Source organism: Cottoperca gobio, chromosome 11 (genome assembly GCF_900634415.1).
Source record: "Cottoperca gobio chromosome 11, fCotGob3.1, whole genome shotgun sequence".
Taxonomy (NCBI): domain Eukaryota; kingdom Metazoa; phylum Chordata; class Actinopteri; order Perciformes; family Bovichtidae; genus Cottoperca; species Cottoperca gobio.
The window spans coordinates 4,628,325-4,653,802 of NC_041365.1; the positions used below are offsets into that span (position 1 = coordinate 4,628,325).

The 25,478-nt window shown below is 40.8% G+C and overlaps 4 protein-coding genes across 17 annotated transcripts in view; 1 reads left to right on the forward strand and 3 right to left on the reverse strand.

Annotated features, from left to right (window-relative positions):
- Positions 1–7,309, reverse strand: part of dync1i1a (dynein cytoplasmic 1 intermediate chain 1a) — a 49,813-nt gene extending 42,504 nt beyond the window's left edge. The window contains exons 1-8 of one of the 10 annotated variants that reach the window (XM_029443055.1): positions 6,636–7,309; positions 5,623–5,744; positions 5,305–5,419; positions 4,679–4,817; positions 3,166–3,192; positions 3,001–3,042; positions 1,532–1,591; positions 936–1,051 (exon numbers count right to left, since the gene is read on the reverse strand). In XM_029443055.1, the coding sequence (XP_029298915.1) occupies positions 936–1,051; positions 1,532–1,591; positions 3,001–3,042; positions 3,166–3,192; positions 4,679–4,817; positions 5,305–5,419; positions 5,623–5,730 (607 nt within the window). In that variant the 5' untranslated portion in view covers positions 5,731–5,744; positions 6,636–7,309. Of the gene's footprint in view, positions 1–935; positions 1,052–1,531; positions 1,592–3,000; positions 3,047–3,165; positions 3,193–3,866; positions 3,873–4,676; positions 4,818–5,304; positions 5,420–5,610; positions 5,745–6,635 lie in introns of all 10 variants that reach the window. The other 9 variants (XM_029443054.1, XM_029443061.1, XM_029443059.1 and 6 more) reach the window with 9 other exon arrangements.
- Positions 7,310–9,001: 1,692 nt separating this feature from the next.
- On the forward strand, positions 9,002–16,914 carry pdk4 (pyruvate dehydrogenase kinase, isozyme 4). Of its 2 annotated transcripts, XM_029443076.1 has the most exons (11): positions 9,002–9,366; positions 9,891–10,032; positions 11,605–11,676; positions 12,047–12,231; positions 12,804–12,893; positions 13,206–13,283; positions 13,882–13,958; positions 14,052–14,150; positions 14,365–14,478; positions 14,777–14,890; positions 15,291–16,914. In XM_029443076.1, the coding sequence occupies exons 1-11, from the start codon at positions 9,249–9,251 to the stop codon at positions 15,432–15,434; spliced, it is 1,233 nt and encodes a 410-aa protein (XP_029298936.1). In that variant the 5' UTR covers positions 9,002–9,248; the 3' UTR covers positions 15,435–16,914. The 2 variants fall into 2 exon arrangements, 1 of the variants encoding a protein (XP_029298936.1); XR_003833010.1 differs by lacking the exons at positions 13,882–13,958; positions 14,052–14,150; positions 14,365–14,478; positions 14,777–14,890; positions 15,291–16,914 and having other exon boundaries at positions 12,047–12,257; positions 13,206–13,252.
- Positions 16,915–18,095: 1,181 nt separating this feature from the next.
- Positions 18,096–21,654, reverse strand: asb4 (ankyrin repeat and SOCS box containing 4). The gene is made up of 6 exons (XM_029443075.1): positions 21,302–21,654; positions 20,476–20,775; positions 20,129–20,371; positions 19,799–20,046; positions 19,567–19,680; positions 18,096–19,223 (listed from the first exon to the last, which is right to left on the reverse strand). Exons 1-6 carry the CDS (start codon positions 21,612–21,614, stop codon positions 19,035–19,037), a joined length of 1,407 nt encoding a protein of 468 aa, XP_029298935.1. The 5' UTR covers positions 21,615–21,654; the 3' UTR covers positions 18,096–19,034.
- Positions 21,655–22,094: 440 nt separating this feature from the next.
- The window catches only part of ppp1r9a (protein phosphatase 1, regulatory subunit 9A), a 47,638-nt gene continuing 44,254 nt past the window's right edge, over positions 22,095–25,478 (reverse strand). For all 4 annotated transcript variants that reach the window (XM_029442849.1, XM_029442851.1, XM_029442852.1 and 1 more), the window contains 2 exons: positions 25,128–25,310; positions 22,095–24,782 (listed from right to left, as the gene is read on the reverse strand). In XM_029442849.1, coding sequence (XP_029298709.1) covers positions 24,600–24,782; positions 25,128–25,310 — 366 coding nt within the window. In that variant the 3' untranslated portion in view covers positions 22,095–24,599. The remainder of the gene's footprint in view (positions 24,783–25,127; positions 25,311–25,478) is intronic.

Sequence of the window (25,478 nt, forward strand, 5' to 3'; positions counted from 1 at the left end):
TGTATGTGTGTGTGTGTGTGTGTGTGTGTGTGTGTGTGCGTGTATATGTGTGTGTGTGTGTGTGTGTGTGTGTGTGTGTGTGTGTGTGTGTGTGTGTGTGTGTGTGTTATACATACATGCCTGGTAGTCAGTTTGGATGGAGAGTGTGTAGGTGGAGTAGTATTTGTATGTGCATTCCTACACGTAAAAATTACATTTCTGAATGGACTATCTGCATGTAGAAACAGAACAAAGGCTGTCACCAACAGTCATCCATCCAAGTCTCCATCGTCTTTCTCCTCCGATAGAAAGATACTCAAATCTATTTGCCTTGAATTTACAACTACCAACATTATGCCAAATCAAGTGCAGGACTAACCTCAGTTCTCACCATATGGATGTGTTTAGTTACACATGCACACGCACGCCCACTTGCAGAGAACAAATATACACACATACATTTCCCCGTATGCAAACACACAACTGGGAAAAAAAGCCACATTTTTCTTGTCTACCATTTCTTCCCAGACCCAGATCAAATCATGATGGAATGAATGACAGCTCCTCCTATTTAAGAACACTCAACCGTCCATAATGGAAAGGAATACGTAAAATACACATTCACAAATGTACATCTTTGTGTGCATACAACCCAGATATACACACAACATCCCTCAGTCATCATCTCGGGTAACTTTCATCTGTCAGCCTTGAAATTGCTCCAGGTTTACAGGCTGTGAACTGGCTAACAGAAGGAGTATCAAATTCAACCGTACAAAGACGACAATCATTGAAACCTGAGAACTTCTGTTGCCTCTTGTGAACTTTGGTGCCCCATGGACCCTAAAACAGCTTGAATCTTAAGTCTATGATATGGACTGTCAAAAGATGTCACTCATGCACACGCACACAGACACACAGACACAGACACACACGCAAACACACAAGATACTCACCTTCAGATAGGTGGGCGTTGAGTGGCGTTTGTGTCTCCTTGCAGTAAGAGACCATCTCTTTGGGAAGGAAGTCTACCTGTGTGATCTTAGAGGCTCCCAGCCTCTGCATCCTGCGCCTGGGTGACAGCGAAAAGATGTTGCCATTAGCATAGTTATATTGTGAATACACTTGATTTGTAATGTATACAGTATAGTGCTGCACACATGCACAATAATCACATTGCAGGACGCGCAATGTCAAGTAAGGCAAATCAACTCAAATACGTCTTGCTTCATCTTTTTTGCCGTTTGATAAAAAAAGCTACATTTATAATTTTTCAAGACTAATCTACAAGAGAAGTACGAGAAGGTTCTTGGATACACAAGGTTTGTTGCTAGTGAGTGACATGCAGGCTCTGCATGCACAGCAAACCACCAATCACAATCGTTTGTGATCAATTTATCAAACAACCAAAGCTGGAAGATTTGGTTTGCAAACAGAAACGCAACATCATTATCACTATATCACTATTAAGTGCCATGCAATCCTAAATAAGGTCTATTGCAGTATCATATTTTTGTCAGACAGTGAACTAGAGGAGAGAAGAAGGATGTACCCGAGCTCAGAATCAGCCTGCAGCTGCAGCACAGAGGGGTCTGTGTCCCACTGCAGAGTCCTGATGTCATCAACAGGGGGGGGGCAAGAAAGGACATGCATGTTTACAAAACAGACACATTATAACAAACACACAAACATTGGCACACGTGTCAGTGGCGCACAAATACCACATGTATGCGCATACACACTGAGCCACAGACCACTTATCTAGGGAACAGCTTAACACAGGGATTCCCATCAAATTGCATGCAAAGATGACACTGATTATGGAAACATATTTAGATAAGTGGATATATCGTGGGAGAGCTATACATTAGGGAGACATTATATTGCATTAAACTTCCATGCGCTATTTATTTAAAGAGTTCCGCTCATCTCTTTCAATAGATGTCTTGGTCTTCTGCCAGGGATCTAGAAGTACACTAAATACAGTAGTGTACTAAACACAGATACATTTATGGACAAAACATGTTCCACTGTTGGGTTTCATTGTTTTCAGTGGGAAAACTATTTGACTTTTAAATGCAGGAGAACTCTGCAGGAATCTTTGTTTGGATGTTTTAACTATCTACAGCATCCACTTTCAAGATTTATGACAATAGTCCATATTTATGTGACATTCTGTGTCTGGATGTCTCATATGTAAATGTGTACCAAATGATGCATGAAAGCCAGGAAGAATAATTTCCATCTCACAGCTACAGGACAACATACATCTTCTATGTACTCTACATATTGACATGTTCAGCCTATGAAAATCTAATTAAAATGCATTTAGAAAGATTTAGCTCGCACGACATACATGACAATATACTTGTCATGCATCGTCAATGAGTTTTGCCAAACTTTGAAGAAATAGCTGAGCTCATTTAGTGCATTTGCATAGTTCTTCAGCCGTTATAAATTCCTTTATTTTAGGAAAGATCGCTTGCTTACAGGGAAATCAAACGGCAACTAGAACCTAGAGAGTTATGTGGCAACTTGGTTGAAATCTACAGTAAAAGGATAACGCACATCACTACACTTTTTGATGATACCTTTTAGAGCCAGTGAACATGCCCATCAGACCTTCAGCTTGTGCCACACAGCTTCAGGTGAGGCAAGGCATTTCTTTAGCCTGACAAACAGACGGCTGTTTTGCAGTAACAGCGATGACACTTTTAGCAGCAGATTGTCAACTCTGTGAAGGCTGGAATGACTTCTGTGGGTCAACGCATGCAAACAGAAATCTTTCAAGCTGGTATTAAGGGAGACGGTAAGGCCTCAAGACAAGAAGTCGTCAGAGGAGAGCAGAGGGACTGCGCTATGTTGATCTTAAATCATAATCATATCATAATGCGAACACATTGCTAACACCACTGACAACACTGCATGTGTCTGTGTTTAAATGAGGGTAAACTCAGTTAAAACAAAAAAGAAAGGGGGGGGGGGGGGGGGGGTTCCTGGGTTTGATGTGAAAATACTTACCTTGAGCTCTGTGCTTGGGACTTGTTTTTAGAGAAATCTGACCTAAGAAGGGACACACACATACACAGCCACAAATGGAGAAGCTCAAAACGGCATGCCATCATCCAGGGTGGATTTGGGGGGGGGGGGGGGAATATTTCATTCCAGGAAGTGGAACTAACTCACCAATTTGTAAAATCCAATTTGTAAAATCTAAAAAGAAACAAAAAGTCTTATATAAGAGAATTTATTTCTGATAGGAACTTTATTGAGCTACCAAACGTTCTTAATCCCCAATTCCACCCCTGGCCATACCAAAACAACACATCACTAATGAACCCTGAAGGCATCACTCACACACTGACCTCTACAGTCAGCTGCCATTAAAAAGCAAATGGAAAGCGCTTGATGACCACTCTCTTCTCAACTGCAGGTTTGATTCAGAGCAGCCATGTGCAGAACTTAAAGGTAAATAGTTGCTCCACTGATCTGGTGTGTTATGGATGTAAAGTCATTATGCAGGAGCATGTATGACATATGAGCTAGTAAGCACTGTACATCCTACAGAACAGTGACACAAGCTAATTAGGCTCCATATCCATTTACTGGATCACTAAGGCTGCTTTCTGAAGATTTACCAATGTGGTACTTACTTGCACAGATAATATCTGGAAATTTCCACCTCTCAGTATTCAAACTAACAACTTCTTCGCAGGAATGACTACAGCTGAGACATACCTCAACGTCAAAATTCTCAAAACTAGTTATGAGAAGCGACAAGCTGTACAGTGGTCATCAAAACACCGGATGCCATGAAGAGTGACAGATACCAAGTTCAAACCCTAACAAGGCACCACAACCTCACCATCAGTGACACTCATCCTTACCTAAACCTGTCGTGCGATTGACAAGAAAAGACACAAAATATGTGTCAAAAGTGACAACATGCCAGAAAACAGCCCAAGGCAACTTCAAATTATCATTTTAAAGCGACGTGATTTTTTCATTTTAAAGCATTTCTTTTCTGGGTTGTTTGAAGTTGGGTTGTATGAGGTACTTATCCACAGTCGGTGTATTACCTACTGTAGATGACAGATGGCATGCCCCACGTTTGGAGAAACAGCTGGGAAAGAAAACATATTTTAGCCACCTAAAAGAAAACTAAATATCAGTTTAGGTGTACGCTATACATTATTACCTGAACAGGGGGGTTGCTGGTCTACCACTGCCTCGATCGGTTAGTTTGTTTGTGCTATTGTGAGAATTTGATGATTCCGAACTAACCCTTAAAACACCAAAGTCACACAACAACACAATCAAACTAACCAGTTTAGGCAGCGGTCGACCGGAAACCCCTGTCTGGTGGTTCTGAAGAGAACATAGATAACGGTTTCAGTTCGCCATTGGAAAGGGACGTCTAACGGCAAGATAAAGCAGTGAAAATATTCTAAAGATAGCGTACACTTAAACTGATATTGATGTTTTTGGGTGGCAAAAACATGTTTTGCTGCTGCCCTCGTCCACAGCAATACATTGATTGACTTCTACGTTGCTTCGTTCTCCTGTCTGTCTGTCCATCTACTGTAGGTGATACACTGACTGTGGATAAGAACCTCAAACAACCCCACTTCAAACAATCAAAACTATCCCTTTAAGACTCAGGCACAACATAAAGATGAAGTGTGTGATCTTGGCCTACCTGCCTGCTGCTCCTCCATCAGTTGAATCCTGGCTCCCCGTCTCACTGGGTGTGCTCATGGATTTGGAGGGTGACACAGGGGTCGGGACTAAATAACGAAAATAACATGAATCTAACATTAAAGGCTGCAAGGAATGGACTGCTCAAAAGAATCGGGATGAAATGCAACAAAGTAAAAAGAGTGATGGACAATTAAAATAAATGTTTAAAAGAAAGGAGAGGGAGGGCAAGGCATCAAATACATTGTAGATTTTTATTTGTATATATTTGTACTTGTGAATAACTTAAGCTAATAACATAGCAGGCATAGCAGTGACCCAATTGTGAGGTGTTGAGGGTGTTGTTACAATGTCAGACCACTAGAGACCAGTGCTTTCAAAAGCTTGCTGAAAGAACCCAGGGGATTCAACCTGCAGTAATCTATGAGATTTGTAGGTCTGCTACATGGTGAGAATAGTTTAACCATTAAAGGGTGCATCAGAGATTTTTTAAATGAAGTTTAGTGTCATTTTAGAATCATTTAGGTAACCTCTACTGTAGGTATTGTAAGAATTAAATACACCTTTTGAAGTACAATCACAAGAGAACAGAGAACCTTTAAAGATGAATTCATTGTTATTATATACCTAATGGAGGCTCCGGTGAGATGCCAATACTCTGTAACAGGGCCTCAGTCTCCCTGCGCTTACGATCCAAGTCTGAAACCTCTGGGATGGCCTCTCTCTTCTGCTGGCTCTCCGACTGCTCAGGATACATAAAGAAAAATATCAGCTTACTCAAAACGACTTAAAGGACATGTTTTTTTTATAAAGATTTCCTACACCAACTTCAAGCCCTTTTTGTGTGTCACGGCCTGACACAAAGCAATTGAACACTCAAACAACACGCACTGTGTGATACAGTATGAGAGCCAGTTGTGTGAAATTACTCACTTTTTTCCTTACCTCTTTCTTCTTCCTCTCCTCCTCCTTTATCTTTTTTTCCTGCCTGATTTGGGCGAGGCGCTGCTTCTTGCGCTCCAGCTCTGCTTTTAGGTCACTTTTGTCCGACATAGCGTCCTACGGGGCTTCAAGTCAGAGGAACAAACAGGAATAAGCTACATGTCGCACTACAATATGCTCTGGTTTAATTATCACATGATTCAGTACAGAGGAGATGTATAGCTTCATCCAGTGAGCCTAGGTGATGCTTCAGAAAACCCACTGGGTGTGGCAGTTATACGTCCCAATAAAGTAGATCCATAACCTTTGATGTGCAGCAACTAATAGGGATTTGAAATAAGCAAAACAGCTGTCAATACTGGGCACAGAGGGATTTGAACATTGGTGTGACACCCTAGACTTTGTGACCTTTCACCACAAACTAGTCCAGTGCATGTAGGCTATATTCAGCCACTTACACGTTACAATACTCTAAATGGGAAAGGATGTTCAAAAGTTCAACAGCTCTATTGCCACAATTCAGATTTAGTGAACATACAGGAAACACTAGTTTGATTATTTAATTAAAAACAGACTAAATGTAGGATCTTGAAAAGGCTCACTGACTCTGGGTTATAACAGAAAGGTGGGCTACCTATTTATAGCAGCAAATTAATAGACGGATTTGACCCTGGAGGTTTAAAAATGTCTGCTAAAGCATCATAAAACAACTAAAGATATGTAAGGCGATGACACATACATACTATAACCATTACAGAAAACCCATGTCACAGCTAAATAGCCTGCACAAGAAGAAAAACAAACCTCTCAAAGGCGTGTGTTTAACTACTGACATTAGCAGGGCATACATTCACAGCTAGCTAATTACACATTTGTCAGCGTTTGTACTTAGGCTAGGTCAATGTTTAGGCCTTTCCATAAATACTAGAGCATTTGTTTAACGAATGGCTAACAAAAAGGTTGGCTTTTTTAATCGCAAATAACCTTTTTTTGTACTGTTATTGTTTCAGTCGTACCTTGTCCACTCGTGCTGAGAATGATGTGTCACCCGGCAAAGATGCTGTCTCACTGCTGCACCCCGAAACAAAAAAACATCCTTTACCTAAATGACACGGAGTCGAGGCCTGTCGGGAACTACAGAATAGCTCGTGTAAACCTTTTCGTAAGGCTATTGATGACACTGGTCAAAACAGAGCATTTCAGCTGTCGATTATATACATAAAGCAGGTGCACCGCACGCTCATACATCCCTAGGAAGAGTAGGAAGATGTTCAGGAGGAGGAGAGGAAATCCCACCTCCTCCATCGTCTGATAGCTTTTGCAACGCCGCCATCTTCTGGCCAGTTGAAGAAGTGGGTTGAACGCTTGGTGCGTTTTAGCTTTTATATTTAGCTAAGCAGCGCGAGGGAACGTCACGTTCACACGTTCGATTGAGTATGTTGCAACGGCTGGTCCAAATGTGTCCTTAATTAAGCACCGTGCAGTGTTAGAAACATCCTTTTGTTAGCTGACTACTTTCGGTAGGCGTTCAAAAACATAAAACAAACATGTATTTTGGGTAGCTCGTCGGTAGGGGAGGCTGTAATTAAAGCTTTTGTTATTTTGTAGCAACCCAAAGTCAAGCAAGATCTTCTTCTTCTTCTTCTTCTTCTTCTCCTTCTTCTTCTTCTTCTTCTTCTTCTACTACTTCTTCTCCTTCTCCTTCTTCTTCTTCTTCTGCTCCTTCTTCTCCTTCTTCTTCTTCTTCTTCTTCTTCTTCTTCTTTGAGGATTAATGGCAGCTTGCAGTTGATTGATTTTCTTCCATACAAAGCCATGTCAGCTTGTCCATTTTCTCATATCACATAATTCCCATATGAGCAGGAGCCAAAAATGAATGTGACCTAAGTGACTTCTTTAAATACTCTTGAATAAATTGTTATTATTTTGAATATTAAGTCTGATTGTTGAACATCAAACGGTTACAAATCTGATTATTAAACCTGTATTATCTGTTATTAGATCTTTCAATCCATCTCTATGGCTACTTAATCACTGCACTTTGATTTCCTCCTTTTATTTGAAGCAATTCAAGGTCTACCAACAGAGTTTCTAGTAACCGTACAGGGATTTTATAGGCCACATCACAGTTGGACACAACTCCTTTTCATATACTGCCAAGTCTCTTGCTGCTGCACCTCCTGTCCAGCCAACACTTGATTTATGTGCTTTCTCCATTTCCCAGCAACACTGTAGCACTTTTTCTGATTGTGAAACTATCTGTATGACTTCATTGACAAGGAGCTGTTTTCTGCATAAACACAGTGACATTCGTTGTCTCAACTTGTTGTGCACAGACAGGCACACCCTGCTCCTATTCACACTAAGCCTCGGCCTGTATCATTATATAATCCTCCTCAGTACATTTTCTTATATTATATAACCTTGATCTAATAAGAGCAACAACATTTCAAGTATGCAATATCAGCTCCCCTGCTAGGCATCTCATCACATCATATACCAGAACCGGAACATCTCAACTCTCTCTAAATTATTTCCATACAGTTTGAAATTAGTATTTTCTCTAATCTTCTTTCTCGCTAATAACATTACTTTTGTTTTTTCAACTAAAAACCCATTTATTCCCCTACAACAACTTGTTTTTACTCCCAAAGTTAATGGGACTTTAATTAATTAATAATATCATTGTCATAATGTAATATTATATAAATAAATGTCACATTGCACTATATTCAGCAAATACATAAAAAGGGTTAACAGTGCCCAAGCCAGGAAACGCATACTTATAGCCCCTTGCTCTGCTAATTTGTTTTAATTAATTGTATTGTTATTATTCTAGTGTCTTAACCTTATCTATGTTATTTGGTTATTATAGCCTAATGTTTAAATAATCTTGTTTTTCTATGTTCAACAATAACTAGTGTATTACTATTTCCTATAAGTAATTGATGTTATATATAATATATGATATATATATATATATATATATATATATATATATATATATATATATATATATATATATATATATATAATTGTACACTATGGATACATTTAAAATATTCTTCTTAGGAGAAGTGATTCTGTTTTGGACAAGAATCCTTATTTGAATTGTGCAACATAGAGTTAGTCCCTGTACTTATTTTATGTGTTATAAATAAAGTTGCTTAAAAAAACAAAACAACAAAAAACTAAAAAAATATGTAACCTTGCCCTACGTTGTCTTTCCTATCCTTCCTTGAATCATTATAATTCACAGACACTCATCTCTGCTTTTCAACCTACACTTCTTACACCACATCCTCCAGTTCCAGGAAGATCTTGTCTCCCATTGGTCGGTTTGCATGTCAATCTCTCCTTCTCCCCGCCCAACAACAACAACACAGAGATTACTGTTGGAAGTTGCATTTGAAGGGCACACGCAACAACTTGCCGAGATACGAGGTGCTCGAGAAAAACAATGATGGGGAACTCATAACCGGCATCATTGAACATGTTAATCTAACGAAGGTGGTTCTTGTACGAAGCCCTTAGCTAGCTAACAGTCGTCAAACTGGAGCGTGCTGAAGAAAGAAAGGACAGTTGGTCCCCGTTACTCTGGACCGTTGCAGTCTGTTAAACACAGGGAAAATGAAGTTCGCTCAGTTTTTGCTGAAAAATGGCTCCGTCGCTGGTATACCTAGACAAGTGGAGAGGTTTGCTAAATTCTCCCCCTCTCCCTTGTCTATGAAGCAATTCATTGACTTCGGTAAGTATATTTCCGCTTGTCCTTCCCACAGTCACACGGCAGTTGCACGACTCATGTTATTTTGACCGACCGTTGGTGATTGACAGACAACATTGGCAGATGTTAGTGCAGCTTCTGATCCTTTCTTAAGTCTGTTGTGTCTCTTTCTGCACACGATTCCGACATGATCACGTTTAATGTAGGGTTTTGAGGACTAGTGGCACTGTGGAAAACAATTGAATCTTTCAATGACCTACGGAAGAAGCACAAACAAAGCTGATGTGCTTATATATACGAATAGCAACCTCTCATATTACTGCTTACTCTGCAAAAAATAGACATAAGGAATGCAGATATTTGCATCATGGTTTTCCATTTCATCCTCTAAGGAAAGACTGTGTTCACAAATGATCCTGGACAGATGTCCTGCATGTATTAATGTGTAAGAAAGGTTGCTGTTTTATGTTTTTGACAGGGTAGGGTTAAAAGTTGGATGCTTGCTCACTCTTTCCTCCTCCTGTCTTTCTCACCTCATGTGACTTCAGGCTCAGCCAATGCATGTGAGAAGACCTCTTTTGTGTTCCTGCGGCAGGAGCTTCCTGTCAGACTGGCCAACATCATGAAGGAGATTGATTTCCTCCCTGACAAGCTCCTCAGCACCCCATCCCTAAAGCTCCTCATTAGCTGGTATGCTAAGCTCTATACTACACTACATATCTCTCTATATAAACTGACAAGGTGTTAGTTGTCCAACAAGTCTTCATGCATCTTTGCAATATCAAAAGGAACATCAGGGTGCAGAGAAAATGTAGCGTAATAATTCTATAGTATTTGTTATTGATATATATGTACATGGTTGCAAGGTGATTGAAGGTCATACAAGGAGTGTTTGTTGTTTCAGCAGGGTCGCAGTTATGAAACAGTACTGTTCGGGTTATACGTCCTCTGATTATCTCTCAAAACAAACTTCCTTTGGATTTGAGCTTTAATTAGCATTTTGTCCTCCATTCATTTTGGTACATTCAACTAGTCACAGGCTTATAGCTGTGATCTGATGAGAACATTATTGCTGTTGGTGTTGTTGGAGGTTATGTGAGGTTTTGTCACTGTCCTGTTTGAACTCACTGACTAGACACCATTGATCTAGGGGCGTTACTTTATTTGATTAGCTAACATACCGGCTGTTGGCATGTTATTCTTATGTAATATACCTTAATACATTATCTATATGCTCCAATTTCATGTTTTACCATAAATATGCAGCGCCAACTTAAGAAGATAATGCATAGTACTTGTTGCCTGGATGCATCTGTTTGTGATTACAACCCTCACACAGGAAGAGTTATAACAGCATGTGTGAATCTGTGTTCGCACACCCATTTTAAAAGGTACACGTTGTACATGTTGTAAAGACTGAAACACTGAAGGTGCAGTCAAGTACAGGTGTGTATGTGTAGGAGAACTCTGTTGTAGGTTTTCAGCTGTTAATAGAATATCTGTTATCATTTATATTCAGAGTTTGTTTATCCACCACCAACAGCATCACGTTAAAACACAGCATTCTGCTGCAGACTTCAGTCGGTCATGTCCAATTTGTTTGGTGTACAAGTCACGTTCAGACATGTGAACAATAAGGTCATTACCCCACCCCCTCTCTTCTCCTAAGAGCCACAGTAGTATCTATATTTGGCCATGTACCGCCTGTGGCTTTCTCTTCTCCCTACTGCAGAGCTCTTTGGATTGCCAGCAAAAGAGTTGATCTGCCACTTGTTAATGTTGTTGACAAGGAGAGAGAGGTCGCACCTCGATAGTCCCTGGCAAACCTTGTGAAAAATACAAGTCGCAAAATAGTCTATTTGGAGATCTGTTCACATAATCCAACATTTGAGAGCTGAAGGTCAGTTAAGAACAAATGGAGCACGTAGAAATCCTAGCTAGCCACACTGCTGTTCACCTTTCACCCAGTTCTCCCACCGTGAACTCAATGAGCTCAGCACTCCAGTCTTCTTCCTCATCCACTGGCCGAAGTCTGTAATAAAACAAGCAACTATTATCTAAAGAGAGGACAGTGTTGTTCTAACTATGTGGAATTGCTCTATGTCTAATTTATAGATGCTTAGTGTAACAGAACTGCTTTACAGATTTGTTTTCAATGCTTTCACATGAATGTAATCCCCCCCCCCAGGTAGACCGGTGAATTAACTAGCGTAGAGTGTATTTCTGTATATATCTTTGAATCCATCCTTTTGTGCCCACCAGGTATTCACAGAGTTTGTTGGAGATTGTAGATTTTCTAGAACAGAATCCAGATGACAAGGAGGTCCTGACGAAGTAAGTCATTTATAGATCATTTCCAGTTCAAGTTAATCCTTCTAACAAAAGATGTGCTACTTGGGTAAATATTTACTACTTGGGCGTAGACTTTTTTATCAGGTATAATCTGTTATAACTTGTTTTATTGCTTTTGAATGAGGTTTCTTCTAATGCAGGATTACGTTATTAATATGTTGCAATTAGCACTACTACTACTACTACTACTACTACTTGAGGGAAGGAGCTCCAGGCTACTGTACATGTTTACCAGAAGATGGTCTTTTGGTTGAATTTCTTTTTCCTCCACAAAAGGCACGTGTGCATAATACCATGCATACTGATGTTAACCACCCACACTGACACAAATCCATCATGTCTTTGCCCTCAGATTCACACAGACTCTGGTAAACGTCCGTAATCGGCACAACAACGTGGTGCCCACCATGGCTCAGGGTGTGGTGGAATACAAGGATGCCTTTGGCGTGGACCCCGTCACCAACCAGAACGTTCAGTACTTCCTGGACCGCTTCTACATGAGCCGCATCTCCACACGCATGCTCATGAACCAGCACAGTCAGTATAGCACTCGGTGAATGACTGTGAGTTAATCAACACAGTTGCTCACACTCGTAGCTCATGTCATTAAATTAAAGTCAAAGTGCTGATAATGTTTGAGAGCTATTTTAAAATGACACAGCACACTTTGTACTTTAAAAAAAAAAGATTTAATGCTGTGAAAAGGTGCCACATAGTCGACACCCAGCCTGTCTTAATAGCTTTACAGTAGAGCTGCAACTATTATTCGAATAATCGGTTAGAAAAATCATCACCAACTATTTTAATAATAGATTCATTGTTAAAATATTTTTTCATGCAAAGAAAAAAATACAAATGAATCGACCATGAAAATAATCTTTAGTTGCAGTCCTACTCTACAGCAGTTTTATTGCACTGAATGACACACGAGTGTATGCGTGGCTATGTCAGTGATGATTAATATTGTTTGCATGTCATACTGCAAAGAACCCACTTATATTAGATATGTGCTTTATATTTGGTTAAATATTAACAAATGTACAACATCTGTGGGCAATGACTCGTGTCCTATTTTGAGTTACACACATCTGTTGTATTATGCCCTGTAGCATTAATCTTCGAAGGCAGCGCGAACCCAGCACATCCCAAACATATTGGCAGCATCGATCCCAGCTGTGATGTGGTGGAGGTAGTAAAAGGTAATCAATGATCTTCCTCAGTTCCAATACTGCCGTCAATACACGCACACACACACACACACACACACACACACACACACACACACACACACACACACACACACACACACTGAATGTGTCATCTATATTCCACCACTGTGTTTGCACAGAGTCATGGCTGTTTGACCTTTAATTATCTGTGAGAGTGGGAAGTGAAAACACGGCCTTAATTGACTCACTTTCCTGTGTCGTGTACACTGGTTCACTAAATGACAAAAAACATAATGTCCTCTTTAAGAATAAACAAACATGTTGTTTTTTTTAAATTCCTAGATGCCTATGAGACTTCAAAGATGCTGTGTGAGCAGTATTACCTGACCTCTCCTGAAATGGAGATCACAGAAGTCAATTGTAAGTACTATCTTTTTGTCTTTCACCTGGATGTTTGTGTGAGAAGATAGTTTCACTGGTGTGCTCTTGACATTCAACTGCACCTTGATTAATCCTAGGATTATGAAACCTTGGATTTAAGTGAAGCCCTTTGCATCTGTGTCCTGTTAGCTGGGCCAAGCCAAGAGCTAGCATCAGACATTCCTCAATTTTTTACAGAAGTAGAGCAGGCTTTAATGTATCATGCTTATACATATCACTGGGGGTAGTATGATTACATGCATAAGAAAGGCTGATGTAACGTATACATTAATAGAATATGTATTTTAGTAGAACACATTTGGTATTTATTGCTACCATATGTTCTTTAATCGAATCCATATCAGTCAGAACATGTACCAGGGCTTTGAACACAATCCAGGAAATCCAGGTCTAATATGATAAGTGGCTCTAATCTTATTTCCACTGATGTTGAGGTGGTTTGTCTTGTGTCAGGTTAGAGTTTATATGTAGTTTTGTAGCTTGTAGTCCCAGAGGTTTGCATTCACCCCCTGGTTTACTCTTCAGTCAGGCTTAAAGATGTGTCATAGTTTTAACACCGTGCCACTTTTTTCCACAGCCAAAAACCCCGACCAGCCCCTCCACATTGTCTATGTGCCATCCCATCTCTACCATATGCTGTTTGAGCTTTTCAAGGTACAGTAACCAACCAGCCTGACTAACAGTATGTTGTTCGCACCATGCGTCTCCTGCCTCGTTGTGTAATCCACTTTGTATGTTCTCCGTCAGAACGCCATGAGAGCTACAGTAGAGACCCACGAGACAAGCTACACGTTGCCGCCGATCAAAGTGCGAGTCTCACTGGGACCTGAGGACCTCACTATTAAGGTAGATGAGGACACGGAGAGTTTGTACTAAAGACAGTATTTAGAAGTAATCAGGCAGAAACTAACAAACCAATGTGGTGCCATTCACTGCCATCTGTATGCATGTTTAGATTTTAGATTCCTTTCAAACGGCACGTGATGAAGAGCCGACGAGTTCGCTGCTGCCACAACAATGTAGAAGTAAACCTAACAAACCTCCCCTTTATTTTTTTTAGATGTCTGACAGAGGAGGCGGAGTTCCTCTGAGGAAGATTGAGCGTCTGTTCAGCTACATGTACTCCACAGCTCCCAGTCCTGTCCATGAAGACAACTCTCGCAATGCACCACTGGTGAGACTAAACCCGTCTGCAGGGTTGATGATTGTATTTTTAAGATGAGTCTTTAACTGGGATTAAAAGTCAACTAGATGGTAAATCTCCCGGTTCTAATTCGAGACGTACACAACAGAGCGTGGTTGCAAATTATCCAATTGCAAAGAGGAATGCAGTCAGGAACATTGTCATTTGATTAGAATCTAACCATGAGAGAATCTGAATGCAATCCCTCCACAGTATTTACTTATTGTTTTTAATATTTTTAGCCATTGGCTGAGATAATAATACTGTAACTTTGTTATTATTTCTTCAGGCTGGTTTTGGCTATGGCCTGCCCATCTCCCGTCTGTATGCCAAGTATTTCCAGGGAGACCTTCAGCTTTACTCTATGGAGGGCTATGGCACCTCAGCTGTCATATACTTGAAGGTAAAAACTGCACTACACACACACACACACACACACACACACACACACACACACACACACACACACACACACACACACACACACACACACACACACACACACACACACACACACACACACACAGGAATAACCCTAAAAGCCAAGTTGGGTTAAAGTTCCAGATGTAGCCTAGATATGTCATACAGACAATGCACAGCTAATGTCTGTCATGCTGTAGGTTGTAACTCGCCACATTTTCCATGTCAGAAAACAGAGAGACCTTTGCTGTTTCTACTTAAGCAGAGTACAGAGTTTTAACCAAGCGCAGAGGGAAAAGACGTGGACCTGACTCTCATTCATGCGTACGTACGTGTGCGATAGAGATGCAGACTAATAAGTTCTCTTCTGCTCTGTGTCACAGGCCTTGTCCTCAGAGTCAGTGGAGAGACTTCCTGTTTTCAACAAGTCAGCCTTACGGCATTACCAGACGAGCATAGAGGCCGACGACTGGTGCATGCCCAGCAAGGATCCAAAGAAACTGGGCAATTCCAAGAGAACGCGCTAAAATAGTTTGAATAATAGAATTACGAAGAGAAAAGGGTCCATGTTTGAAGAAATGGATGAACTTGTACTCTAAGCGGGAGAAGGCTGCAAAAAGGAATGTGGATTCCTTTTCTCACAGAGACGAACCTAGATGGAGAAAAATGCTCATTGTTGGTGCCAAGAACTAGAACAAATGTATATAAATAACTGAGCTGAACTATTACTACCAGCCTCCAAGCAATTTATATTATATGGCAACGATTACTGGCTGCTAATGGCAATGGAAAAAGTCAAGTATTAATGTCCCTTTGCCTCATTACACTCACATTTCAGTTCTAATAATATGGTAACTCTATGAAGCAGGAATGGTGTTGGAGTTCGTCAGGGTTTCTTTCTTTCAAAATGTATCGTTTAACAATCTAAAGACTGGCAAATGGTTAATTCAGTTAATGGGTAAAGTTGTGTGTTTTCAGTGAAATGTGTACCTTGCCAAAGCCAGCTGCAGCGGCGTCACTTCAAAGACACCAGCATAAACACAAAGTGAGCAAAGTCTGTTCCCCCACTTTAGCTCACGTCAGAGTTTCAGTCCTACACAACTTGCAGCATTGCTTCACACGTAACGTCTGCATTCATTGCATTTCAGTGCTCAACTACAGCGTTGTAGAGACACTATAAAAATGATTTGCACTGGTTATGCATGCTGTGAAATGACATTTAATGTAAAGTCACATTTATTTCCAACCTTTAGCTTCTTCAATATAAGATGTAAACATGCTTGATGGATGTTCAGCAAAAATGAAAAAATGTGCCTTTCTGGAGAAGTGGAATTGTAAAAACATAGCATTGCAACATATTTGAAGTTAATATGTGTGATTGAACTGTGCATTGTATTTTAACTGCCAAGTTATCGTGACCTTCACAATAATAATTTTCCCTTTGTTGGAACTGGTGTGAAATTAGTAGCAGTAGGAACCAAAATACACACTTTTAAAACTTTTTCCAAGAATGTTTTCAGTGTTTTTGTCCAGAGTAACTGTCTAGAACTGCACAGTTTACCTCTGGTGCATTAATAATATCTCCCTACGTGTTTTGCAATGATGCATGTGTTGTAAATGTAGGTGACTTACTTTAAAGGGTGTGTAGGCCTGTGTGAAATATTGCAACATGTAGCAGACAATAGGAACACCACAGGCCGACAGTTAGACAACGCCATATGTAAGCTGTATTGATCCAATAGATAAATGATCATTTCACTACATGCCAGTCATACTTTGCAAACACTGTACTTCTCAGTTCAGTCTTTGGCGAGTTTGTATTGTTTAGAATTGCCTTGAGATTTTGTTGATTAAAGTATAAACTCACTCATTTTAGATTTATATATAATTGTTTAACTGTCTGCACCAACAGACATGTTTGCATTTTATACTGTGATCTTTGCTCAAGTTGTGGTTCGTCACTAAAAGGACCAGTGAATGTAGAAAATAAAACTTCTCAATACGTCATTTCTTGTGCCTTTTGCAGCTTTTGGTATTTTAATTACCTTAACCCTGTGCTTCTACATGTACGATCTGTAATCAGAAATGAAGCTGATAATGGTGTGTAAAGTACACAGCCTCATGTGCCCCTGCTCTCTGTACTATCTCCTGACTCCCTCTTCTCTCCCCGCAGCTTGTTTTAGTAAACTTTGCTCTGTTTGTCTGTCGTCGTCGCTGACACAGTCCAGTGGCTTTCCGTGGCCGGCTGCCCATACAGGGTTTGAAAACAGTACGTCTTGCTCTGTTTTCCCCCTTCATTAGTCTGGCCACATGTTGTCCGGTTCATTCAGGCATTTTCTGCATGACGGCAATACAAATACAGCATTATGCAAGCTTACAGCAGCCAAGTTCAGTTACTGGTCAGACCTTGTTCCTCTTCTCATTATTATTACGTGTGATTTAGGAATCTCTCTCTGCCTTACTTTTACTGATCTATTTTAGGAGCTCAGGGAATCAGGTCTGACCCTTTAGTCATCCAGACAATGTTCCCTCTACATAAGAAGTCTGGTACACATCCAGACCAACAGCCACACCTGTTTATGTCTATGACCTATGGACTGCCACAGCTACGTGCTACTGCTGTAAGACGGTGAGGTCACTGATCTAAGTGGCATTTCATTATTTTGTCTGAAAAGATATAACACTGATGTTCAAAGAATGTGGAAACTGGAAATATATTAAGTAAAACACTCAACATTTCCTAAATCATGACATGTATGAAGAAGAAAAAAACGATCTTTTGTGTAAGTCATACGTTTTTAGTACGACTATATGTGTGTACTGTATGATTGGAGATGAAGAAAAAGCTCCATTTTCTAATCCTATCCTAATTCTTTCTTCATATTAATGTTTCCTGAGGCTGCCAGTTCATTTTCTCCTCTTCAACAGAAACACTACACAATAGCTCAGCGGCGCCTCGCTCTCCAGGCGGCAGCCTCAATCTCCTGAGTGCTACCCTCTTATTGTTTGCTGCCATTATCTCCCCATGTTGAATTAGACTTAACACCTGGATGAAATAGACTGAGATGCTCAAACCATTACAGCATGCTGTTGTGACTGGGATAAATGGCCCAGGCTACCATTAAAGGTCTGCCTGAGACCTTTCAAAGAGGACTTCCTCTTGGTGAGAAGCTACAGCACAGTTACAGGTGAAAGTGAAAGTAGAAGTCAGGACTGAAAGCAGTTCAAAGATGACGTGGTGTTGAGTTCAGGTGGACATTCTTATAAAACCTGACAAGGATACTAAGCTACCATTACTGTTTTTGGCAAAATGGCCTCTGTTTTGAGCCATTTGAGAGAATTTCTATTTTATTTCTGGCAAGCAAAGAATTGGTCCATGGTACATGGCTTCATGTGCAGTCCACTGGAAAAACAAGCACTTGTTGTCGAGGGCTTTGTCAAGTGTTTGTTCTGCATAATAGAGTATCATTAGAGCATGAGCTTGAGCGAGCATTAATGCAGGTTGCCAGGTAGATTTAGAGCCTAAGTATGAGGCAGCACTGTGATAGAGAGACTATTTAAAGACATTGTATTTTTGCAATTACATAATAAAATGATGACAGAAAGAGAGATTGTAGGGATGGGATTGGTGGCTCCATGTCACCCAGCTGACAACAATCCTGACTTGTCAATCACTATAAATGACTTATTATGATTATTATTACTACTATAGTTGTTGTTGTTGTAATAAACACATACATTTTCATCATTAAATTGCTATTTTTTCATTTGTCTCTCAAACCTTTGTCAATTTATTTATTTTTCCTAATTACTTGGATGTCGTCCTCTGTCATGTCCCGCCTCAAGCCGCCTTCATAAATCAGTTTTCTAGTAAGTCACGTGATTAGAGTTCCACTCAGGCACTGCCAAACACCAAAGAGAGATTTCTTATGTTCCAGACAAAAGCCTCTGGGAATGGTGTGCACAAATATATAAAAGACACACTTCTTAGTGCCGGCTCCAACTAGCAGCATTTTCACTTTCCATAGTCTGCAGACAGGAAGTGAATGTTTCTATTAAAATTGTCAGGTGACAGTCTGTGTATCTTCACATACAGCAGTTAGATTTTATGAGCAGAGGTCTCTTCATCAGTACAGTATCCCCTCAGGTTCCAGTAGTAAATATTTTTTCATGGGAGATGGCAGAGGCAGCTGTGCTACCCCTCTGTGACAGGACCCATCCAGGCTGGCTCTGATGGCACATCTGGTCAGGTGAAGCAGACTGCGAGGAGTGTTGGCGCAAACGGCGAACAAAGAGTCGTAAAAGTCTTTGTGTCGCTGAGGAAGCAAAGAAAAGAAGTCTCTTATGATCTTGTATATTTTCCAGATTGTAAATCACTAAGAAGCCCCTACCTTTCAAAACACAACAATTGATTTCTAATTAGGCTGAGATATTATTTGTTTCTTTTGTTTTTTTTAACTCTTGTGCATCTCTTTAAAAAAAAGTCAAAAAGTGTCAAAAAACTGCCATAAAATTATATATAATATTATTTTCCATGAATTAATTATTTGAACCAACTTTACTCCTTATTATCACTACAAAATAATAAAACATTTTCAGAGTTTTAACCCTTTAAATGCCAGTTTGTTCACACAGTACTCTGAATACTAAATGCCATACCTTGTAGCAGTCATCAGGAATGGCATCTCTCCACTTGTTTGTGGGCTTTAAGCGTTCATAAGAGTTGACCATGACTTCTACTGCTCTGGGGCAGTCATAGCAGTTCTGCAACACCTGCACAAAACAACAAACAATATTTAATTAAATAGTATAGTAACCTTTTGTTATCAACATATCATTTGTCAAAGGTACTGCAGTTAATGGGTAACATATTGTCTAATAACATCAGAACCTTGTGGAACTGTGGTGGGTAGATCCGTGCAGCGTTATGGTTCAGCAACGCCTGATAGCAGAGCTCAGGTATAGCCATAGGCCTGACGTCCGTCACTTTGAGGAGATACTGAATGGGGGCGCAGCCATTGATGTCCATGGCTCGTGTGTATGCTCCAGCCTCCAGCAGCATCTGCATCAGGATGTGATCACAGTTCCAGGCTGCCTTGTGAAGGGCTGTTTTATTGTCTTCTTCTCGGAGGTTGGGATCTTAAACAGAAGGGGAAAAACAAAACTCAAAGCCTCCATGGTACACAGCAATGACAATCAATAGAAGGTCCAAAGAACGCACCTGCCTGGTGGTCCAGCAAGAGACGACAGACAAGATGGTGATCTTGGCTGTAGAGTTGCTCTTTAGCGTCAAAAGCCCAGAAGCACGCAGTCATCAGCGGAGTCTCTTGGAGGGAGTTTACTGCATCCACAGACGCTCCGTTGGCCAAGTAGAGAGCCACCAGCTCTGGGACGCCGAATCTTGCCGCTGTGTGTAAAGGTGTGTCCTCCTCTTTGTTGTCGCTGGGCATATTGACTTTTGCATCTCCATGGGGAAAAAGCAAAGGTTATTTTTGTAGTTATGGATGTATTGGCACTTTCATCCATCTACTAATTTATCTATGTACCCATGCATCCTTCCCTCCTGACCTTTGAGGAGGAGCTGCTTGGCACAGGCCACAGACTCGCTGGTGATGCAGTAGTGCAGTGGCGTGTGTCCGCTCAGCGACAGGCTGTTGACTTTGGCCTTGTGAGCCAAAAGCAAGGCGACACAGTCATCGTTGGAGGCTTCACAGGCGACGTGAAGCGGCGCCTTACCATTGGGCATCCGGTTGATGGCCGCACCCTCCTCAAGGAGCACCAGTGCCGTTTCCACAGCATTGTACATAACACATACATGAATACCCATCGCCCAGGACTTCTCCAGTTTGTAGCCTGGGAGCCAGTAACCTGCACCAAGTAAGACAAACATGTTTCTGATGGCTTATATGACGCGACAGAGTTCAGTTGTTCTTTGATTGTTGCATAGTTAGTTATTGAAAAAGGTTTAATGACTAACTAAAGGTCAAAGGTCAAAGGTGCTTGTATAATTTCTGACTCACAGTATATATACATTTCATAATGCTTTGTTCTTATAGTTCCATATGTTTAACCCCCAGTAGCCTGAGTATGCATGTTATTGTAATTCACTGACAGTGTTGTCATCTCCAGCTTTAGGATCCATGGGGAATGAGCAACATCTAGTGGATAAACTACAGAACTAATATCCTAACTATGATATTCAGGAAGTGAATTTTCCTTGATCAATACTTTGTGAAAATCTAGCATAATCTTTTCTCTGGATACTCTCATGATAACTCATATTTCTGGGCCTTAAGGCTCGATATAGTATCGCAAACATTACATAAAGTATATCACAATTCATTGTATTGCTGCTTGTGAAATATTGAACAATCTGATCCTACTTCCTCCGTACCTTGCTTGTATGAGGCCAGCATCATACTGGGGTCATCCACCTCTAGCACCGTGTCAATATCTAGTTTTGCGGCGTGTAGAATCTGCTTGACCTCCTGGGCATCATTGGCCAACAGGGCGTCCAGGAACTGTTGCTTCAGCTGTTTGACAGCCAGTTGCCTGGGACTCAAGTCCTCCATGAGTTGCCTAAAAGAAGGGCCTCGCTCCTCGTTAGGCACTGGCAAACCGGCCGGCTCGGACACTAATGTTCTCCACACAGCATGGAGGAGATTGGAAATACATGCACAAATGGTGATAATGAAGGTGTCAATCATACCCACACTGGAAGGCCTCCATAAGCCCAACCGTTAACTATGGGAGGTGTATGCAGAAGGAAGACAGAAATATAGAGGGGCAACCAGTGACAGGAGGGAGTTGTCAGAGAGAAAAAATAGCCCTGGAGTGAAATTAGACTGAATATAAATAGAAACGAGAGAGGGAGGGACCGGAGCGCTGCATCTGACTGGCGGACTCCAGACCAGTTAAGTCTGAAAGGCATCAGACAGTGAATGGGCACATGGTAAAAATAACAGGCATGGCATGGGGATGGCAAAGGTTATCCTAATATGACTATTTTAAGACATTTCTAGATGGAGAAGAATGAAAAAGGAACAATCAAAAACAGTCAGAACATGAATATTGCACACAGGTTTGCTGCATGGGACACACATTTCTGTCTCTAGCTAGCAAATGACCACTAACACCATGTGGAGGAAGTCAGACAAATGGTGAAAAAAGAAGAAACAAAAGCAGACTGGACAGTGACCGCACATTTTATTCAGTGTGACAGGTAGCTGCCCTTTCAAACTTTTCACAATGCGAAAAAGAGAGCAAGGTAATGACAAAAAAGGGAGGAAGAGGAGGAGGAGGAAGAGGAGAACAAGCACAGCTTTTTAAAAGAGTGAAAGCAATGGCTAGCAGTTTGTGGTGATTATCTTTTGCTCTCTACGTACATGAAAGACAAACCCTTCAGGACACGACTCAAACGCCTGCCAGGAGCACCAGGGTCTCATCCACACGTTGGTTTCATCATGCCTAGGCAAGCTCAGTCAAACACATAGAAAAGATCCAAAGTCACATGTTGGCCTCAGGTGTGACCTTTAAGCGTCCTCAGCCCTCAGACAAACACACTTCCACGATAGAAAACAAGGCTTTAGGATTCGTACAGCGTATTGCTCTCAGTGTTGTTACTATACATACAAAAGAGTCAAAAGAGTGCAGTCGGCGGACTGACTTGACAGGGGTGGGGGGTGGGGGTTGGGGGGGGTATTCACAGAAAGGTTCAAGTGTTACAAAATATTCCATAAGAATACATCATGAGCAGTTTATTGGAGTTGCACTGGAGCAGCACTATGGTTGTGTTAAGAGGAGAACCACAAGCACGATGGGGGAGCATTACTGCATCTTTAAATCCTTCATTTGATAACAACCATTGGAAACTAATATCACTTTTAATAAGCAGGTTTACTTATATTTTGGCAATAGGAAGTAATTTGTACAATTCTTGATAAATCAACGTTAGGTGTTAATAGTATTCTTATGTTTTGTATAAGGTATCATAAACAGTAGTCAGTTGCTTCATTAAATACAGAAATAAATAAATAATAACATTAACAGATCACCTGTATTACTGTGGCATTGTAACCCAGACTATTCTTCTCGTTTTAACCTGTTAACAGTACACCAGGCGGGGCCCTTGAGACAAAAGGGAATCACAACCAAAGCTGCCTTTGTTTCAATCACGGTGACACTGGTGTTTCTATATTTACTGTAAACCTACGGAATGATTCTCGGGAATGCTAAAGAAGTAACACAGGGAGCACGTCTCTCAGTGAGCGTCATAATCCTAAAACAAGAATTGCATAAAGTACACATGTCAAAATAATTTCAAAAAAGGTGTATATTTGTTTTAAGTCTTACTGAACCAGTTTTATAGGAAAATTAAAACTACATTGCATCTGTTAGGTGCAATTTCCAGAGTAAAGAGTGCGATTATATCTGTCCTCCATCACAGAGATGACTCGTCTACATGGCAGCATTCCTTAATATTGATCAGAATATTCCAAAGTAATTTGCATGGTGAACTTTGACCTGTCATTTTTTTATGAAAGACATTTTTTTTCTTCTTTTTTAATGCTTAGTATGTGTTTCGACACTCACACAGAAGCGGATAGAGTTCAGAAAAATTCTACTTCTCTAGAATTTCTAAAGGCAGCGGCGGGGTATTACTTTGTTATTGAGAGAGAATATAAAAAGAGGTCAAAAGCAGGTTACAAGCGGTGTCAAAGCAACATTATGCATATAAGCAGGACATTTCATTTTAACATTTTTTTTGTAGTTTGTTTTTGTGGTACAGGTTTGGTAAATTACAAATTCCATGATTACATTGTACCTGAAGTCTCCGTTAGAGCCAGTTCAATGAGTTACAGTATGTCCTTTTTTTTTCGTCATTCATACTTTGTGAACTGCCTTGTATGGGTACATGTATACTGTAAGCAGCATTGGACACGCCAGTGCAGAGGTTAACTTTACAGTGTTTGCACTTCCAGTGTTCTTGCAAGTACTGAGAGAGTTTGTTTCTCCCAATGAAACTTGCTTCCCGCTTCAGTTCCTATTTCAAAGTTCAGGTGTTGCCACCTTCAGTAGTGAAAGTAAGCAGCCTGGTGACACCCAGTGGTGGGAGATGAGTACTGCATCATATAGTCCACCACACAGGCCTGACCTTGTATGTGCTTCGGCAAAGCAACAGAGCGATTTCATTGAATATGAACAGGATATAGATAAGTCTTTCAAAATGGCACATCAGACATATTAGCATCTGTATTCATCACTGTACATGGACATGTCTTCGATGGATAACGCAGACGGCTCTGAAGATGATACGGCATGAGGAGAGAGATTAACTTCACAGACTTACTCTGCATATGAATAAATAAACCTAATTTACAGCAATTAACAGCAAAATAAATAGAACTGAGTGAAATCTTAAATGGCTAACAAACACAGGATGGGTGCAAAAGGAGGCAAATGAACGGGGCAGGATCCTATTATCCAACTGCTCATTTTGGTTTGATTTGCTTGGTGAAAAAGTCACTCAACAATCTCCGACAGTTGGGTGTGTAGCTCCACCACTGAGAACTATTGAACTACAGAGCAGGTGTCCCTCAGGGTTCATTTGTGGGGCCTACTGACGTTCTCTTCCTGGAGATGCTACGCGGCGTGGTGCTACAGTAAAGCGGGAGGTGATCTAACAATTCACTTCACTCTGCCGCGCTTTCTTTGCGCGCCTCTTTCTGCTGCTCCACCAGCTCCCTCTTCCGTAGCTTCTCGCGCTGTTTCTCCACTTTCTCTCGGTTCCTCTTGGCCTTCTCCATCAGAAGTTTGAGGTCTTTAATCTTCTTCTTGATCAGGGCACGGTCCTGGGAAGAAGCAACTCCAAGGGCCTGAAACAAATAAGCATCTTTCTCCCTTTAGCCTACTATTTTTGAGGCCGATACAAATACTGATATTTGATATATGTGGTAACAATATATCTGGCTGCTGTTAAAGAGGCGTCACACCCACAAATGTCTCAGAAACCTTTAGTGCTACATACTTATTTGCGACAACTAAATTCATCGCTCTCTTTTGGACAAACCATGTAATGGCAGCGCTGTTTCTGAACTCCCCCACGCATATGTTTGACGTTGCTATTCTGCAGTTTCTTGTACTTATTGGCCGACATGATATATCTGTGGGGTTCTTATATGTACGTGAGAACAATGTATATATGACCTCCTTTAACTTACCTTGAGCTCAGGACTCTCCATCTGTAGCAGCTGTTCTCCGTCTATGTTTTTGGCAGTGAATTCTGGGATGTGGTGTTCTAAGTTGAGGCCCATGAGCCAGCGGGCCACTTGCTGGGAGGTCCACTCCGGGATGCTGCAGTTCTGCCACTGATACTGCTTCGAAAACTGTCCCTCGTCTAGGATCTGAACATGGAGAGAGACAGACGGGGACAGAGGGAATAAAGCAGATGAGATGCACAACATGAAACACTAACAGTGTGTCTTCTACAGAATGCTGAATGATAATGTTTAATGAGTTTAGATGAAACGACTATATTCTGGAGCAACACATATTGCTCTGTGGGAAAATCA